At 45.5% G+C, this 19,115-nt stretch overlaps 1 protein-coding gene across 4 annotated transcripts in view; it reads left to right on the top strand.

The window, feature by feature from the left end:
• The window catches only part of TSHR (thyroid stimulating hormone receptor), a 143,938-nt gene that overhangs the window by 44,627 nt on the left and 80,196 nt on the right, over nt 1-19,115 (top strand). For 3 of the 4 annotated variants that reach the window (XM_072116749.1, XM_072116748.1, XM_072116746.1), the window contains one exon: nt 10,016-10,228. In XM_072116749.1, coding sequence (XP_071972850.1) covers nt 10,065-10,228 — 164 coding nt within the window. In that variant the 5' untranslated portion in view covers nt 10,016-10,064. Of the gene's footprint in view, nt 1-8,589; nt 8,836-10,015; nt 10,229-19,115 lie in introns of those variants that run through there. The other variant, XM_072116747.1, reaches the window with a different exon arrangement.

The raw sequence follows: 19,115 nt of genomic DNA, 5'->3' as shown, positions 1-19,115 counted from the left end.
TAGTAGTATACAGCAGCCCTAGTAGTATACAGCAGCCCCTAGTAGTATACAGCAGCCCCTAGTAGTATACAGCCTGCCCCCAGTGGTATACAGCCTGCCCCTAATAGTATACAGCAGCCCCTAGTACTATACAGCAAGCCCCTAGTACTATACAGCAAGCCCCTAGTAGTATACAGCAGCCCCTAGTAGTATACAGCAGCCCCTAGTAGTATACAGCAAGCCCCTAGTAGTATACAGCAGCCCCTAATAGTATACAACAGCCCCTAATAGTATACAGCAAGCCCCTAATAGTATACAGCAAGCCCCTAGTACTATACAGCAGCCCCTAGTACTATACAGCAAGCCCCTAGTAGTATACAGCAGCCCCTAGTAGTATACAGCAGCCCCTAATAGTATACAGCAAGCCCCTAGTAGTATACAGCAGCCCCTAATAGTATACAGCAGCCTGCCCCCACGGACCTTAAAAAAATAAACTTAAATATTCACCCTCCGATGTCAGCGCGGCTCCTCGATGTCGGCGCGGCTTACCACCGATGTCCTCGATGTCAGCGCGCTCCGCCTACTTTCTTCTCCGCGGTTCCTCTTCTTTCTTCTGGCATGCACGCGGCCATGTTTTCTTCTAGCAAGCGCATACTATGACACAGCCGCTGCTGACGTCATAGTATGCGCGGCCACTAAGAAACCATGGCCGCCTCCATGCCGGAAGATAGAAGAGAGAAAAGGAGCTGCGGAGAAGAAAGAAGACAGGACGCGCTGACATCGGGGACATCGGTAAGCCGTCCCGACATCGGGGAGTCGCGCTGACGTCGGAGGGTGAGTATTTAAGTTTATTTTTTTAACTGGGTAATTTTTTTTAATAATAGACTTGTGTATAAGCCGAGGGGATGTTTTTCAGCACAAGGAGGAGCATAAGTGTGTGTGTGGTGTGTATGTATATGCACTTTATGTGTGTATATGCTGTATATATTGTATATATGTTTGTATTTGCTATATGTATGTGTATATGGTGTGTTTATACTGCATGTTTGTGTATATACTGTGTATACTGTAAATGATGCATATATACTATTTGTATGTATATAATGTGTATGTTCTATACAGTATGTGTGTATAAATGTATGGATGTGTACATACTGTATAACGTATGAGTTAATATATACTGTATGTATTAGTGTATTAATGTATATATAAGCACATAAATGTGTGCATATAAGTGTATACATATGAAAAACCTTATGTGTGTATATATTGTAAATGTGTATATACCGTATATACTCGAGTATAAGCCAAGTTTTTCAGCACAAAAAATGTGCTGAAAAACTTCACATCGGCTTATACTCGAGTCATGAAAAACAACAAACAAGGGGCTGGCAAGCTGTATGCACAAAGGGGCTGGCAGGCTGTATGCACTAAGGGGCTGGCAGGCTGTATACACTAGGGGGCTGGCAGGCTGTATACACCAGGGGGCTGGCAGGCTGTATACACTAAGGGGCTGGCAGGCTGTATACACTAAGGGGCTGGCAGGCTGTATGCACTAAGGGGCTGGCAGGCTGTATACACTAAGGGGCTGGCAGACTGTATACACTAAAGGGCTGGCAGGCTGTATACACTAGGGGGCTGGCAGGCTGTATACACCAGGGGGCTGGCAGGCTGTATACACCAGGGGGCTGGGCAGGCTGTATACATGAGGGGGCTGGGCAGGCTGTATACATAAGGGGGCTGGGGAGGCTGTATGCACTAAGGGGCTGGCAGGCTTTATGCACTAAGGGGCTGGCAGGCTGTATACACTAAGGGGCTGGCAGGCTGTATACACTAAGGGGCTGGCAGGCTGTATAAACTAAGGGGCTGGCAGGCTGTATACACTAGGGGGCTGGGAAGGCTGTATACACTAGGGGGCTGGGCAGGCTGTATACAATGGGCAGGGGCTGGGCAGGCTGTATACTACAGGGGGCTGGGGAGGCTGTATACTACTGGGGCTGGCTATATACTGAGAGGCTGTGACCAATGCATTTCCCACCCTTGGCTTATACTCGAGTCAATAGGTTTTTCCAGCTTTTTGTGTTAAAATTAGGGGTCTCGGTTTATACTCGGGTCGGTATATACGGTATGAGTGTATAAATATGTTTGTATCTATATGAGTTACTAAATGTCTGTGATTGTATAATTGTGTCTGTTCAAATATGTAAATCCAAAAGGGGGTATCAATCAACCCAAAGGCACCATAGCCAGGAGATTAAAATTTAACTTTTATTAGTAATATATTAATAGAGTGACAAACAAAAAAGGATAATGTCGAGACCTAAAAACACAGGAAAGCCACCAATGGAGTGTAATGATTCAGCTAGAACTGGTCTTCCCGGGTAGCCAGACACTTACCCTTGAGGAAGTCGCAGGAGTGCGACGGAACGCGTGGGGTACCTCCAGCCATTTTTCTACTTGGTAACCGCAGCTTCCCCTTTCCCTAGGCTCTTGTCACCTCCCTTTGGCTGTTCTTTGAACCTACACAGGTTGTGATCCATGTGCATTACTTTTGACCATATTATTGCTTGTTGAGCTTTTTTACCTTAGGGTAATTTTTGGTGACTTGTATAGGGACTTCTGCAGGAGTCTCCGCTTTTCCTAGGGCATTAGATACCATACTTTCATTTTTAGTGGAAATTGATTACATATACTTATGGTTGTATGTGGATCGACTCACCTTGTCTTGATCCACTTGTTGTTCTTGAATGTGTGTCCTCACACTTTTTAATTGTTTTAAAGGTTTTCCTTGATGTATGTTATGTGAATAATGATATTTCAATAAAATTTGTACATATTTCATGCCAATGCATACTAGCTTTTTTCTCTTGTTATAGGGTAGCCAGACTAGCAACCGAATCTGGACAAATATAATGGTGTACCTGCAAAGTGCAGTAACTCAAAATTTAGTAGGGCAGATCGTGTAGGGAGATGTGTGTGTGCTGTGACTATTGCTCTGGACCACTGAAAATGCTAGTCGCATCCTAGGAGGAGCTGCTGGGGGGACCTTAATATGAAGGGGAAGTGAGGGGCACAATGTTGGGGGGGGGGCTACAATGTGAGTGAGAGTTGGCAGGGTCACAATGTGAGGGAGCTACAATGTTACAGGGAGTTGGGAGGTACAGTGTGAGAGGGAAGAGGGAGATGGGGGCACTAAAGAGGGAATTATTCTGTGTGGGGTGGAGTAAGGGGTGGAGCAAAGGGTGTGTCTTAGGGGACATAAATTCTGTGATGCATTATGCACACTGCATTTTATGTTTTCACTGCTGCAAAAGCTCATCAGGCTGAAGATCTGTGCAGAGCACACGCAGGAGCTCTTTTCACAGCCTTTCTTCTATTTTTACTCGTGAAACTATGAGCACCTTGTGCAGTTTATTATGGTCAAAACTTATGAGGATTCAGCTATCGTGTCTGTATATCACATTTTATTGCAAATATGTGAAAAATTAGACAATATACATTGTACCAAGTGCCCTTAAAATTTGATAAGCACAATGTGAACATCATTTACTTGATCCCAATTTAAAAATACCGGCGAGAAAGGGTCTTGTCTGTTCTAGAAGATAGACACAGCAAGCAGTGCAATGTGAAAGTTTCCGCATTCAGTACAGACGCCATATCGATGTTTCCAGACAGGGCATGAAGCCTGCCCCTCACCAATACACAAGAATAGTTATAAAGAGTGGATAATATGTTAAAATTTCTTCATGTAGTAAATGTTGGGGATAGATATATGTATGTTTATTTGTGAACTTTAGTAAAGTATTTAACACCACATAGAAATTCAGGAAAACTTGGGCAGTTCTTTTTTATGCAGTTGATTGATCACCTTTAAAATTGATGGTTCAAAAAGGAAGGAGGCAAATGTAGGGGTCTTGCAGGAACATTGGGGGGAACTAATCATATTCCGGCGCTTGTGTGCTGGCATATAATAAAGGCCAAGCCCTCCGTGTCCCGTTTTGGACCACCAGATGCTACCTGTCGTAGTTTTGCTCAAAAACCTACAATTGTAGTTTTACAGGTTTTTAAAAAGTGTGCAGACACAGGGCAGGAACTCTCTGAGCCCACCCACTCTGCCAGCAGCTGTGCTGCTTCATGCCCCCTACCTGCCCACATGGTGTGGGGATGGTGTAGTCAAGATAATAATCGCAAAATAATGCAGTGCAAGAAACTGGTGGCAAAGCACTAATAAATCTCCACCATTATTTGCATTCTGCTTCATTTGTATGCTACACCTTGGACTGCATGACTTGTCACATGCATTCTGACACTCATAAAAGATCTAGACAACACGTCCACATATTGTACACATCACTGTGCCACATTAATAAATCTGAACATATATTTATGTTCAGATATATTTTAATGCATAAGCTCAGTAACCTCTTAACAGTGACTTTGTTTGAATAGGTCCCTGCAATAATGGGGCAGATTTATCAAGTTTCTGAAAGTCAGAATATTTCTAGTTGCCCATGGCAACCAATCACAGCTCAGCTTTCATTTTACCAGTGCTCATGAATATTTTAAAGGGGAGCTGTGATTGGTTGCCATGGGCAACTAGAAATATTCTGACTTTCAGACACTTGATACATCTGCCCCAATGAGTGTGCATTGCATGGCCAATACCCAGCAGAATCCCTACTGACAAGCTAGCCCCCCAAGGCACTACCCGCGTTTTTTGGCATTTTCATCATTTCAAGAGAGCCATTATTATAGTATTTTTTTGTCCACATATCCATATAATGGCTTGTTTTTGAGGTACAAGTTGTATTTTTTAATATCATGATTTTTTATGTTGTGTGTTAAACAACTGTAAATCCACAATTGTTTGGCGTTTTGTATGTGCTCTCTCCATGTGAACATAATATCATGATCAAGTCTCATGGCCAGAACAATTCCACTAATTTCAAATCTTCATACTGTATATATTTTATTAGACTTTTTTTTTTACTTTTACACATTAAAAACTCGTAAACCAATACTAATACATGTATAATGCAGTTGCAGCTGTCATTTTGGGGGTTGAGCTGTAGGTTTTAACTGTAACATTCTTCCATAATTAATCCATTATTATTGTAACTGCCCCCCTTGCATTATCTTTGATCACTGGCATGATGAAAATAGTCTATTACACCCGCATATGGCATTTCCTGAAACCTGTGTAAGGCAATGAGGTTGGAGGAGACAACACTTCAACAATCAATTTGTGGTAGCTTATGACCATAAGGGGTCAAATGGTTTGGACCACAAATTCTTCTGATTCTTCTTACTTGTAGTGTATGAGTCAGGTTGTAATTACACCCACAGTCCTGCCTCCCATAGGTACAGCCGACCCATGCATAATGTATTCTATAACTTCATTAAAACACAGCGCTGTAGAAGAGGGCCTCCTAATTACTGCTGTTAAAAGGAGTATGGGTGGGCATAAATGGGTTAAAATATGACTTGTTTACATAAGATGAGACCACATAACATTCTGAGATGCAATGTCTGGAGGGGTGGTCTTTAAAGAATAGTTTGTTCCTAAATGTGGAAAAAATAGAGGTTTGTTATTGATTTTAAGGAAAAAACACTGGAGCATTCCCGGAGAAGTTTGGGGGACATCAAGTAATGGATGGAAACAATTTAGACATATAGGAATTACTACTTTTTATAATCTTACATTGTCTGTAACATTATGTAGCATTGTAAGGAATATTAGTATTTCATTTATTCTGAAAAGAAGGAAGTGCTAATTTAGTGTATAGACCTTATCTTAGTGAGATTTATCAGAATTGTCTGAGTGTAAAACTGTTCTAGTTGGCAACCAATCAGAGCTTAGCATTCATTTTATAAACTGCTGTAGGGAAATGTAAGCTGAATTCTGACCTAGAACAGTTTTGCTGCAGTTTTTCTGCAACCCCTCTTATGCCTCTCAAGTTGTAACCTCTCATTTTCCCCTCATATTGTAATACTGCGGAGAGAGGCTGTGTAATACTGAGGGCAGGCTGTGTAAAACCGGGGGGGCGAGGGGGTTCTGTGTAATACTGGGGTAGGCTGTGTAATACTGGGGGGCGTGTAAAACTGGGAGGAAGGCTGTATAATACTGGGGAGGGAGGCTGTGTAATACTGAAGGCAGGTTGTGTAATACCGGGGGAACAGGCTATGTAATACCGGGGGGGGGGGCTTTGTAATACTGGGGTAGGCTTTGTATACTGGGGGGGGGATTGGGCTGTGTAATACTGGGGGCTGTGTAATACTGGGGAGGAAGGCTGTATAATACTGGGGAGGGCGGCTGCGTGCTACTGGGGGCTGTGTGCTACTGCGGGGGCTGTGTAATATTGGGGGGCTGTGTAATACTGAGGCGGGGCTGTGTATACTGGAGGGGGGCTGTGTGGTACTGGTAACTCTTTATGCTGTCTATGGGAATCTGTATATAGGGGCTGGATTTTAATTACTATATTTTTCAGACTATAAGGCACATCGCATTATAAGGCACACCTTCAATAAATGCCTGCTAAAACGTCTAGGTTCATGTATAAGGCACACCTGATTAAAAGGATGAATGACCAGCAGGTGGCAGACCTGTGCACAATTCAAGGCAGCTGTTTTCTGTAATTATGGCTCATATATAAGGCGCACTGGACTATAAGGTGCACCTTTGATTTCTGAGAAAAATATAGTAAACTTGACCTTATATGGAGTACTGCATACTTAATTTGGGAGTATGTATATAGGAGCTGCTATAAATAAATTAGGGGAACTGTATATAAATCGGGTGTGTGTATAAATTAGGTGGTTGCTGTAGTTCAGGGGGCCTGGTATATATAATAAATTGTGGGTGCTGTAGATGCTATAAATTATATGGGGGAATATATAAAGGATGTTTTATGTGGGGAATAGTGTGTTCAGTTGTGTTGTGTATTTAGGAACACACTCCATTATAATGTAAGTGACTGTGGATTTTTATGGGCGCAGTGTGGAGATGTGCTGCATGAAGCTGAAGATGTTTGACTGTGAATTCAGCAGACATAAACCATGGCCTGGAGAAATCATAAAGAAGTCCTCTTCCTGATAGAGCAGATGAGCAGATTGTCACCTGTAAGGTACTAGATACTAGATGTCCCCAATGTCTGTGTTTAATGATTGACTTCTAGTTAGTGAGGTAGCATCATAGGGTGTGGGGTCAGAATTTTGAATTTTCACCTCAGGCACCAAAATTGCTAGAATCAGCCCTGCTCTTAATGCACCCATGATGACTGGTTAATGTATTTTTATGCTGACTGATGTGTCCCAAGAGTTGTCCCTTCGTAACTTCCTTGTAGAGATTTCTTGCCATTAATAAAGCAAATTATAAAAAAACAACAAGTAAACACTATCTGATGTACTATCTACTCTGTACATAAAAAGAATATGAGAGTCTGCTGTATAATTCTCACATTCAGAGATATTAAATGGACAGTGTGGAGAAATAGTCAGCTCTGTTCTTTAATTAAAGAACTTGAGGAGAGACAGAAAGTTACAATAGCTACAGCCACCTCTATCTGTCCCTGTGTTTTTTCTCTATCAGGCAATCCTCCTCGACTCTCTCACCTTGTTCCCTGGAATCAATGCTTCTCAATGGAACTACCTTGGTTTTGTTTTGCTTTTCCTCTTGACTAGCATAAAATGCCTTGGATGGTTTTCATTAACTTATTGAAATCATTGGCAAGATTAGAACTTTTCATTATACAGAGATTCAGATATTTTATGTTTGGAAACATTTAGTAAAGAGTTTATGGAATTGTAACTTGTCTAATCATCTGTAAAACTAGTGGCACGGTGGCTGAATGAGTAGTGCTTCTGCCTTGCAGCTCTGGGGTCCTGGATTCGCTTCCTACCCAGGTCAACATCTGCAAAGAGTTTGTATGTTCTCTCCGTGTTTGCGTGGGTTTCCTCTGGGTCCTGCGGTTTCCTCCCACACTCTAAAACATACTGTTAGGTTGTTTAGATTGTGAGCCCCATGGAGACAGGGACCAATTTGACATGCCTGTGCAGCGCTGCGTAATCTGTGTGCACTATATAAATAAAGAATTATTATTATTATATAAAGGAGGAGATTCATTAATCTGGCTTCGGCATTAAACTGGAGTAATTTGCATCCGAAAAGCTGTGTGCCACATTTACTGAAAGTTTTAGACCAATTTATAACCCGTGCACTAGAAAATTCAGTCCATGGGACTGAAAATTCAATATTGTGGTGGGCAAACTAGACCAACTAATAGGAGGTGCAAAGTACAACTCACTAGTCTCATACTGCACCAGATTAATCATCCAGCATCAGACACAGGGAATAATCTGGTGCAGCAGAGAATTGTCTAGCTTTACTCTGCACTGGTCTAAAGACCAACACATTTATAAATTTTTCCCAAAGTGTCAGTCAATCAAGATTCTCTCTGTATTGGAAACACAAAGTCTTGTTGGCTTTCCTCTGGGACAAGCACCAGAACTAAATAATACATAGTTCAGTTACTGCTATTACCAGCAGGTGGTGCTGCTGTCCTTCTGGAGCTCAGCCTTGTGTTGTCAGAAAGGCTTGCACTTGGCTGGTCTGGGACCCCCCTCCCCATAGGCAGCACAGGGGGAATCTGAGTGTTTGTGTGCAAAACGCAACTTGAGTTTTGAAGCAGCACTTGAGGAGCTGCAATGAAACCTGAAGAAGCTGCAGAGAGGCTGAAACAACACAAGCACCCAAACCTGGCAGAACAACGCACCCCTTGGGAGGCAAAGCCTGGGCACCACTACTTCACAGTCTTGTGGCACTGGCAAAGCCGGGCACTGGGCGCAGAGCAGATACAGGTGCGTTTTGGGATGAGGAGCACAAGTAACCCCTATCAGCAGGAGCCGCCTCATAGAGAAAAAGGTTTCTTGTGTCAGGAAATAGAGAGAATTCCTTAATGCTGGAACAGAGTGTTCTGTCTGCTGTTATATTCCCCCACAGATGGGTTCTCCATTATAAAGGGCAACTTCACACCATCATCATCACCTACTAATGTGTTACCCAGCTCTGACAAACTGTTCAGTGAAGTTTAATCAAACTTATCATCTATACTGGGTATTTTATAGCATTAAATAGAACCATGTTGTCAGAGTTTGGTTATGGGTTGTCATAGCAGGCAACCAAATATTATTATACTATGTGCACTGCAAACTAGAACATAATAACTAATATTATCTGCAGAGTCACAGTATCTAAACCTATTTTTTGTGATACTGTCACATGAGCTAATGTATCTAATCTTATCATGTGTTATACTATCTACTGAGCTATTTTATCTTATCTCTTCAATTGCGATACTGTTGCTTAGCCGCTGTGTCTAAGCCCATCATGTGTGATACTGCCTGGCGAAATGTGGTTTCTTAAACTCTCATATGTCTGCTGAACTTGTTGTATCTAAGCCTATCATGTGTGACACTGTTTGCTAAGCTACTATGTATATGCCTTTTTTGCCTACACTGCTGTATAAAGATGTGATAAACTCTCAGGCGACCACACTGCACCTAGAGATATTTTATATAAGAAAACAGGTACTACATGGTACATTGCGGATGTTGTGAATTACAGGGAATTTGATTTAAATACTGTAAGTTCTTGGTTCTAACGCCAGTAAATAGCAGCTATAACATTTCTGTTTCAATATATTTCTTTATTGAACGTTTCACTGTAACACCATTTAAGTCCAATAGAGACAACATAGATTTTTCAACTGGGACTCTTATATTACTAGTACAATATAATTATTGTACAGATTCTGCAATAATCTACATTTTCATGGCCGGTCTATTTGAATGGATGCCCTTCAGAATGTTGGTGCAGCAGAGTAGAAGTTGTGGAAAACTATGCTGATATCTGCAGGTCGCTGGCAGTGTTGGGGATTGGGGAATAGTATTCTAACATGGCAATGTGCCTATACCGAAGTCTGCAACACTAACTTGGCGTAAGCAATTAACAATATACGTCTTTGATTATGTTGTGCAGGATTGAAGAGTCATCATTATACTGATTCATGTGATTCCCAGTGTCAGAGATGCTACAAAGTCTGTTTCTCTTCCTCCTGTCCCTATTCCTCCTTGAATACGGTTCAGCCACCAGTTGCCCAGAAAACTGCAAATGTGAGAAGGAGCCAAGTCCCAGTGTTACCTGTAGGAATCGCTCTACCGTTCCTCAGCTGCCACACAACAGTGAAATCCTGTGAGTACCTACCGTAGCTGATATGTAACCATTGGTGTATATTCTTCCATTACATAATGATCATATATGCAAAGCATTGTGTGCAGAGGGGCATATTAATCTTCAAACAACAAAATCTGTTGAAATTGTAACAAATATTTCTAAAATGCCCTGCACTGACTATGTCAAGGGTTCTAAATACGTTTAGATTTTTATTATGTCCTTGATAAAAGTGATGAGAAGTCGTAAAAAGTGCTTGTGCCACAAATTATTGAAATGATCCAAAATTGTACACATTTCTATGGCATGAACTCATCCATGATAGGAGTTGTAAAGTTATGATAGACACACCTCAGACCCCGAAAAAACTTTTGGAATCTAGTGTGTACCCAGATAGAGCAGTATAATACACTATGTGGAGCCTTTATGTGTGTGTAGTGAGTCTGAAGATTGTGGAGTTATTGACATTTCTCTGCTTGGAACGTGCACTCTCTCAGCTTCAAGAGACCCTGCAGGAGATGGGAAAAGCAGGAATGTAAATCCCATACAGTGTACCATCACAAGCAGAAGCAGAACACAAAATGCTGAAACTATACTGACCTTCCCTGTAACATCTCTGCACTGCCATCGCCTGCCCACCCCACCTCTACTCTGTATAGATCACTCACAAAACCTGCACCATCCCATGGAGGGATCACTATCACTATCAATACTCACAGAATAAATGCAGATGTAGCCACCCAAATCTTTTTCCCTAATATTTTCTGGGACGAATGGAAAAAGACACTGACACTGGCAAAAGTGTGTTGCTTATTACCCAAAGCAAGGGGTTAGATTGAAATATACATGCGTTTGGCAAAGTCCTAAAGCATTATGTAAACACAGCCTAAGGGCTCATTCAGACACCCGTCTGTGGAGATGTATAGAAATGTGTGGCAACAATCTGCAATGCACACGGGGAAAAAATAGAGCATGCTCTATCTTTCCCCGTGTCTGCGGCTGTGCGCCACTATTTTCTATGGAGGGGTCAACTCCTCCTCCTCTCCAACACCCAGTGGTGAATGTACCCTAACATAAATGGCCTTGACAAACATGCGAAATCTCCTTAGTGAAAAATCCCTTTTTATTCATTGTTTTATGGCTGATTTGCTGTAAACTCTAGCCTATGAGTGATCCAAGAAAAATGGTTCTGCTTTGGACAGATCCTTTGAACAATCAGTTACAATACGGACCTTGGGAACTGATCCATTAAAAAGTTTAGCATTTAGTGCAGCCATTTGCCATACATTAAAAAAAGAAAAATGGCAAATAACCATTTTCCACAGTCATGTGCATTCAGGCTAAGGCTTACTGCACATATAGGGCCACATTTACTAAAGTTTTTTGTTGGACGTTGCACTTATATGTGCAAACTGCTTGCATATGTATTTAAGAAGTGTCAGCGCCTCATATGTGTCACACGATTGTGTCGTGTCTGCACAATACCCAACAAAACACAAATTTCTGCACTGTTTTTGATAAATGTGCCCCATAGTGTATTATGCATGTGGCGAAATTACTCCATGTGGCTGAATTCACATGGATTGTGATTATCTGCAAGAAATCTTCTTAAAAACCTGCAAGCAACTTTGTATTAATTGGGATTTCATGTAGATATTTCAGGAATTACATCAGAAAAGGAGAAAAAAAAGAAAACTAAAAGGAGAAAACCTATGGGGACAGTGGGACAGTGTGAAAAACATACTGGCCTACATTCATTAAAGTGTTTGCGTCAGCTTTTTGTTTGAATTTGCACTAGAAAACTAAAAACATGCAAACTGCTTGTACATGTATTTATAAAAGGTACTGCACCAGTTTTGTGTCGCCGCTGCGCTGTGTCCAATAGAAAAAATGTGCACCTACGGGGGCGTGTTCGTGCTTAGCCGGATTGTGCACCACAATTCTGTCTGCGTCACAATTCTGCTGCATGAGCGAAGTGCACCAAAATAAAATGGTGTATTGTTCTGAAGCAGTGCAGAGGGAGCCAGATTCATGAGGACACCAAAATTCATGAATATGGCGCACCGTGCGCAATTCACCAGCAAGCTGCAAATGGCGCAGTTCACTGTTTTTGATAAATGAACACAGCACTTCTACAAGAAGTATGTGCAAAACATGTATTTTTGCAGACTTCATTCACAGGATGTATGCCTGCCGTATCGTAGTACGGCGAGCATACATCGGCATCGTGCAGAAGACATGACCTATCTTTCTATGGGCTACAAAACGGTACAGTGCCGCTCCCGTACGGCGCCGTGAGGCCATTGCAGTGTCTGGGGGACACACTGCATTTATTGCAGCGGGCGGCAGGTGGATAGTGGCAAACACAACAAGGCATTGTGACATAACGCTGGCTATATACTGTCTACCTGAAAGTGTGTAAAATGCAGTTGTATTGAAATGTGTCTCCTGACAAAGAAGGAGCGAGGCATTTTTTTCTTGTGTCAGAGAGAACTTTCCTTTCAGGAAAGAAGTAGCAAAAAAACTCTTTTAGGGTGTAAAATATAATAAAAATAATAACGTCATTAGTAATCTTTTAGAGACCTAGTTAAAGGTAATTTGCGGGAGAGGTAGCAAGCTACGCTGTTAATGTGCAGGAAGATGATCCACAAAACAAAAATGAGCACAGACCCTAGTATGATAATGCTTCCAGTAATGACAGCATTGGTCAGGCTCTTTTCTGTCAATGGTAAAGAAGCGCTTGTAGAAATAGCTGCCAGTGTCCTTCCCCGTCCAGCCTGCTCTAGCTTCTAAGGAGTAGATGAGGACATAAGGATAAACACAGGTAACCCTCATGTTGTTGGATGAAGGGATCCGCCATTCCGCAAGGACTGATGCAGTCAGAGTAGAGATTGAAATAGCATCTGGCTTTATTGAGAAGTTCAATATATGATTGCCTGGTACTTAGGTCTTTGTCAGGCATTAGATACACAAAAACAAAATGTATTAAATGTGCAACGTCCCCCACCGGGGCCTAGCCTTTTTTCAGGGCCTGGAGTCAGCCGGGGCCCGCAGTACCTGAGTGGCTGGCGGTTGCGCCCTAGGCACGCTAGTGTCACGGTGCTTGGTATGGGGAACCGGAGGGCTGTCCTACAGCCAGGCAGGTCTCCAGCAGGGTGGTGTTGGCAAGAAATGATGAGGGAGAGGCTGCTATAGCGGATCTCCCTGGGGCAACCCTTTGGTGTCTAGAGTATGAGTCTCTGTGTGGTGGACAGGGTGCCTGTGATGATGGCAGCTGTAGTAGCAGGGACCAGACGGAGGCAGAGGTTGAACAAAAACAACTTACAGTTCTTTATTGGAACCGACAGGAACCGCAGCAACGTGCCTTTAACAGAATGGTGGATTGCTGAGATGCAGTTGGAGCCACAGGAGGTAGATCGCCATCCTGGATGCAGAGGGCAGGCTGGGAGGTAGCTGTGTCCTAATAGGAAGCTTTAGCTTGTCCTGGAGTGCTTCAGGTATCACCCTTGAAGGTAGGATGATACCCCTTTCCTCACTAACTCTTATCTATTAGCTCCACTCTTCAGGCAGGGGCTAGGCCAGTGATGGGCAACCTTTTGAGCTAGGTGTGTCAAAATTCGCCAAAAAAAACGAGGTGCTGTGTCACCTTTAGGAAAAACCTAATTTTGTGATAACATGTCCAGCAGCGGCCTCCCCTTATTAATAACATGTCCAGCAGCGGCCTCCCCTTATTAATAACATGTCCAGCAGCGGCCTCCCTTTACTACTAAAATACCCCTAGCGCCCTCCCTTTACTACTAAAATACCCCTTGCGGCCTCCCTTTACTACTAAAATACCCCTAGCGGCCACCCTTTACTACTACAATACCCCTAGCGGCCTCCCTTTACTACTAAAATACCCCTAGCAGCCTCCCTTTACTACTAAAATACCCCTAGCACCCTCCCTTTACTACTACAATACCCCTAGCGGCCTCCCTTTACTACTAAAATACCCCTAGCGGCCTCCCTTTACTACTAAAATACCCCTAGTGGCCTCCCTTTACTACTAAAATACCCCTAGCAGCCTCCCTTTACTACTAAAATACCCCTAGCGGCCTCCCTTTACTACTAAAATACCCCTAGCGGCCTCCCTTTACTACTACAATACCCCTAGCGGCCTCCCTTTACTACTAAAATACCCCTAGCGGCCTCCCTTTACTACTAAAATACCCCTAGCGGCCTCCCTTTACTACTAAAATACCCCTAGCACCCTCCCTTTACTACTACAATACCCCTAGCGGCCTCCCTTTACTACTAAAATACCCCTAGCAGCCTCCCTTTACTACTAAAATACCCCTAGCAGCCTCCCTTTACTACTAAAATACCCCTAGCGGCCTCCCTTTACTACTAAAATACCTGTAGCGGCCTCCCTTTACTACTAAAATACCCCTAGCGGCCTCCCTTTACTACTAAAATACCCCTAGCGGCCTCCCTTTACTACTAAAATACCCCTAGCAGCCTCCCTTTACTACTAAAATACCCCTAGCGGCCTCCCTTTACTACTAAAATACCCCTAGCGGCCTCCCTTTACTACTAAAATACCCCTAGCGGCCTCCCTTTACTACTAAAATACCCCTAGCGGCCTCCCTTTACTACTAAAATACCCCTAGCACCCTCCCTTTACTACTAAAATACCCCTAGCGGCCTCCCTTTACTACTACAATACCCCTAGCGGCCTCCCTTTACTACTAAAATACCCCTAGCGGCCTCCCTTTACTACTAAAATACCCCTAGCGGCCTCCCTTTACTATTAAAATACCCCTAGCGGCCTCCCTTTACTACTAAAATACCCCTAGCACCCTCCCTTTACTACTAAATTACCCCTAGCACCCTCCCTTTACTATTAAAATACCCCTAGGGGCCTCCCTTTACTACTAAAATACCCCTAGCACCCTCCCTTTACTACTAAATTACCCCTAGCACCCTCCCTTTACTATTAAAATACCCCTAGCACCCTCCCTTTACTACTAAATTACCCCTAGCACCCTCCCTTTACTACTAAAATACCCCTAGCACCCTCCCTTTACTACTAAATTACCCCTAGCGCCCTCCCTTTAAATATAATATAATAAACTTACATACTTACCCAGTGATGTCTTCTTCCCTGTAGCTTTACTGCAGGCGGCTCGGCTCCTCCAGGTTGCACCGCGCTGCTCGGGTCACGTGACTGACGTGACCTGACGTCAGGTCGCCTCAGTCATGTGACGAGCAGCGCGCATTGCAGCCTGGAGGAGCCGGAGGAGTTGCAGAAGGTGGGCGGACCAACGCGGCGCCGGACAGGTAAGCAGGGGGCAGAAACACAGGGACGGGGGCGGGACATTAACACAGGGGCAGCACATTACACAGGGACATTAACACAGGGGGAGCACATTGCACAGGGACAGAAACACAAGGACGGGGGCGGGACATTAACATAGGGGTAGCACATTACACAGGGAGGGGGGGGACAGCGGGCGCTGGGCGGCCGCGTATCAGCAAAAATGACTACGCGTGTCAGTGCCGACACGCGTGTCATAGGTTCGCCATCACTGGGCTAGGCTCTTCCTGCTCTGGTCTGGTATGCTAGCTGTATAGAGTTTAGACTGGGGTTACTCCAGTCTGCTTCTGCAGACTCCTAGGTCTGGCTAGAACTGGTCTCTTCTCTCTCCTGAGAGAGACTGCTCTCTTCTGGAAGTTTCCTGACAGGATCTTGTAACTCCCCTGGTCAGGTGGTGGCTACTCCTCCAATTACATCTCAGCTTACATCTTAGCTCACAGAGACAAAGTATAACAAAGGTGATTGGCTGACACATATGACATCAGACAAATAAGTTAACTCCTGCCTTACCAGGCAGGATCTACCACTGGACTGTTCCCCTGTGTCCTATTAGGACTATGTAGTGTGATGTAGTGACATGCTGTGGGGCTGACTAGACCCTACACAGGCTGCAAGCTACATGGTGGGACGTATTCGCAACCCCTCCTCTGCCTTGCATCGGCGAGGGTGTTGCATACCCCCGGGACAATTGAAAGAGCCGCCCTCGGCTCGACTACGGATGGTTTGGGGCGCAGAGGTAGATAGGGGCACTTCTGTGAAGTGCAGGCTACATGATATGTAGGGACAAACCGCCCATGGTCCTGGAGACAGGCACCTGGGTTGGTGTCGGACTAAGACAAGGACATGTAAATGCGAAGTATGACAGTTGGTCGCTAACGCCATTAAACCGAACTGTACAGTAGGAAAGGTGTGGTGTCATGTACTGTAATCCACTCCTTGCACCAAGGCCTGTATATTTGTTATGTAAACACTTCTTCCCTGGCGACAAATATATAGTGTGTGTATATGCATTACATTGGCATATGTGACACAATTAAGCATTATACAATGTACAAGTACCTGCCGACTGACATTCTTACCTTTGTGTGAGTGGCATCCAGGTGCTATCTCTGTAACACCCCCGGTCCCCGAAAGACCCGCAGTTTACGGACTACCCCCACGTGCAAACCTCGGTTTGAGGGATAAGGTAGCTGTCAGGGTTTTACATAGAGACGGTCCGACACAGTCACACTACAATCTGAAAAGCCTATCAAAGGTTAGTGCAAACTACTGACATAAACTGACAGTGTGCAAACATTTTGGTAAGTTCACATTGGCTTAGGAGCCCAATGGGTACACATCTTAAACGTTACAAACGTTACAGAGGTAGGCTACTCAGGGTAGCAGAATAAAATGTCTCTTTACCTGAAAAGGAAAAGGCATAAAAGTGCAAGCATAATGTCCATACCTAAAAAGGAAGGCATTAAGTGCAATATAAGAAGTCAATAGCAACTTTTCCCTGGTAGTATCTGGCAAAAGTCTCACAGAAGGTCTCTAATGACAAAGTCCATCTTCTGGGTACAGCCCTTGATATGGGGAAAAGTGCAATAAAGAAGCAAAGGGTCTCCTCTTCGTGTAGAGGGACAGAGTCCTTTGAAGGAATCCCTGCGGTGGCAGAGGAAGGGGTGCTATCATAGCACATTACAGTGGAAAATCTCTTGACTGAGATAAATAAGGGTGAGAGTCTCAGGACAGTTTCTGGCTCTATAGGGTAGGGGCAGAAATAAATATTTACAATGGACACAGTACCTGGAGAGGGCTACAGCCCTTCAGGGGTTAGTCAGATACATCTTCGCTGGGTTCAGCAGGGACAGGATCCAAAGTCAGTAGGGAATCCTGTGCATCCTCAGCGGTGGTAGGAGCCGGCTGGGGACACCCGGTGGCAGTAGCAGGTACTGCAGGTTCAACAGCAGCCTCCGGACCTTCAGGGGGAGGAGCGCTGTCGCCCGGGGTGTTGGCTGTTCCAGCTGGGGGCTCAACAGAGCCAGGGACCACGGAGGGGTCCAGAAAGAGGTAAATGGGAACCTGCGGCAGCGCCGCGGCTCCTTCCAGCTCCGATTCTTCTGGGGCCGGGTCGTCACCCCACTGGTAACCGGCAGATGGAGATGAGGGTCTTGTTGGAGCCTCCGGATAAGGCTCACCAACCGGGGTATCCTCTCCCACAGAGGAACTGCGGGATCTGACAACGCTCCCTGCAGGGGTGACGGTGGGGGTGGCACCTTGGATCATGCCCGGCCCATGAATAGCAATGGGGCCCGTACTCACGATCACCGTGGATGGAGCATTCACGTGGGTCACCGCTCGGGGACTCGCAGCCGAGGAAGACGAGGTATTCGGAGACTCCGGCCACTCGTCGTCCTCATACAGCTCATAGTACGATGGGTAGCGGTCCTCATCGGAGTCTGGGATCCGGATCCTCGAGGTCCCTCCTGCAGGGAAAATTCGATGCACTCCCCCGGTCTCAGATTGCGGAGTCTCTCCGGCAAGTCAGGCCTTTTGACGGACCGGCGGGGAATAAATACCTCCCGTCCGGTATAGTCCTGAGTGGCAAAGCCATAGCCACGCTGCCGGTCGAAGTACCGGACCATGCCGGTGGTGCGGTTCTGCTTCACCCAGGCTCCCGCCGTAGACCGGCCGGCCATGTAGCGCTGGGCCTCCTTCTCCCGGCGTCGCTGTTCCGAGACAGCGTCTCAGAGTTGCCGGCGGAGGGCCTCACCTTGACCTCGAGGCTGCGGAGGTGCCGGTGCTGGGGTAGGTCGCTCCGGTGTAGGCTCGGGTCTCACAGCTTGTCGGGCAGGTGCCGGAACTGGAGCAGGAGCAGCCGGAGGATCAGGAACCACCACAGCGGGGCTGGCAGGCTGGTCGACAGGAGCAGTAGGCCTCGGTTTAGGTGGCACGGCAGCAGTAGGCCCAGGCACTGGCTCGACAGGAGTCGGGGCCTCCCCACGTGGCGACTCCACGTGGGTCCGCGGTACCAGCATGGTAGCCGGGAGAGGCACTAGGAACCGCCCGGGTGGTACTTGGCGCTCCGTCACCGCCTGGAAGTACGTCCTGGTGACGAAGGCTCGGGTCAGTCCACGATGCAGCCGGTGCCCAGCGAAGGGCCTCCGGACCGGCTGAGCAGAGACCACAACCATGGTCTCCAGAACCTCCAAGAACTCGGGTTGCTCCACGGAAGGGAATGGCCGAGGACCCCACATGGTGCTGACCTCACTGTCCAAGATCCACACGAGTTCTGGCGTTTCGTTGAGGCGGGGCAGGAAGTCCGCTTCGTGCCAGAGGGAGGAGTCCAAGTCCTTCCCGCCAAGAGCTGTGGCGGGCTCTATTTTTTCCTGCGCCACAGGAGGCGGGGTTCGCGCCCTTCACGCGTGGGTGGAGCTTGGTGTGTCATCTGGGTTTCCCGCCAGTGAAGGTTTTGGCGGGCTGGAATTACTTGCTGCGCCACAGTTTCATGAGGTAAATGCTTCAGGCGCGGCAGCGCCGGATGTAGCAGGGCTGACAAAGTTCTTTGCA

This window comes from Engystomops pustulosus, chromosome 7 (assembly GCF_040894005.1).
Source record: "Engystomops pustulosus chromosome 7, aEngPut4.maternal, whole genome shotgun sequence".
Taxonomy (NCBI): Eukaryota; Metazoa; Chordata; class Amphibia; order Anura; family Leptodactylidae; genus Engystomops; species Engystomops pustulosus.
Note: the sequence above shows the minus strand (reverse complement) of the source record. Positions and strands in the feature narration are given on the sequence as shown.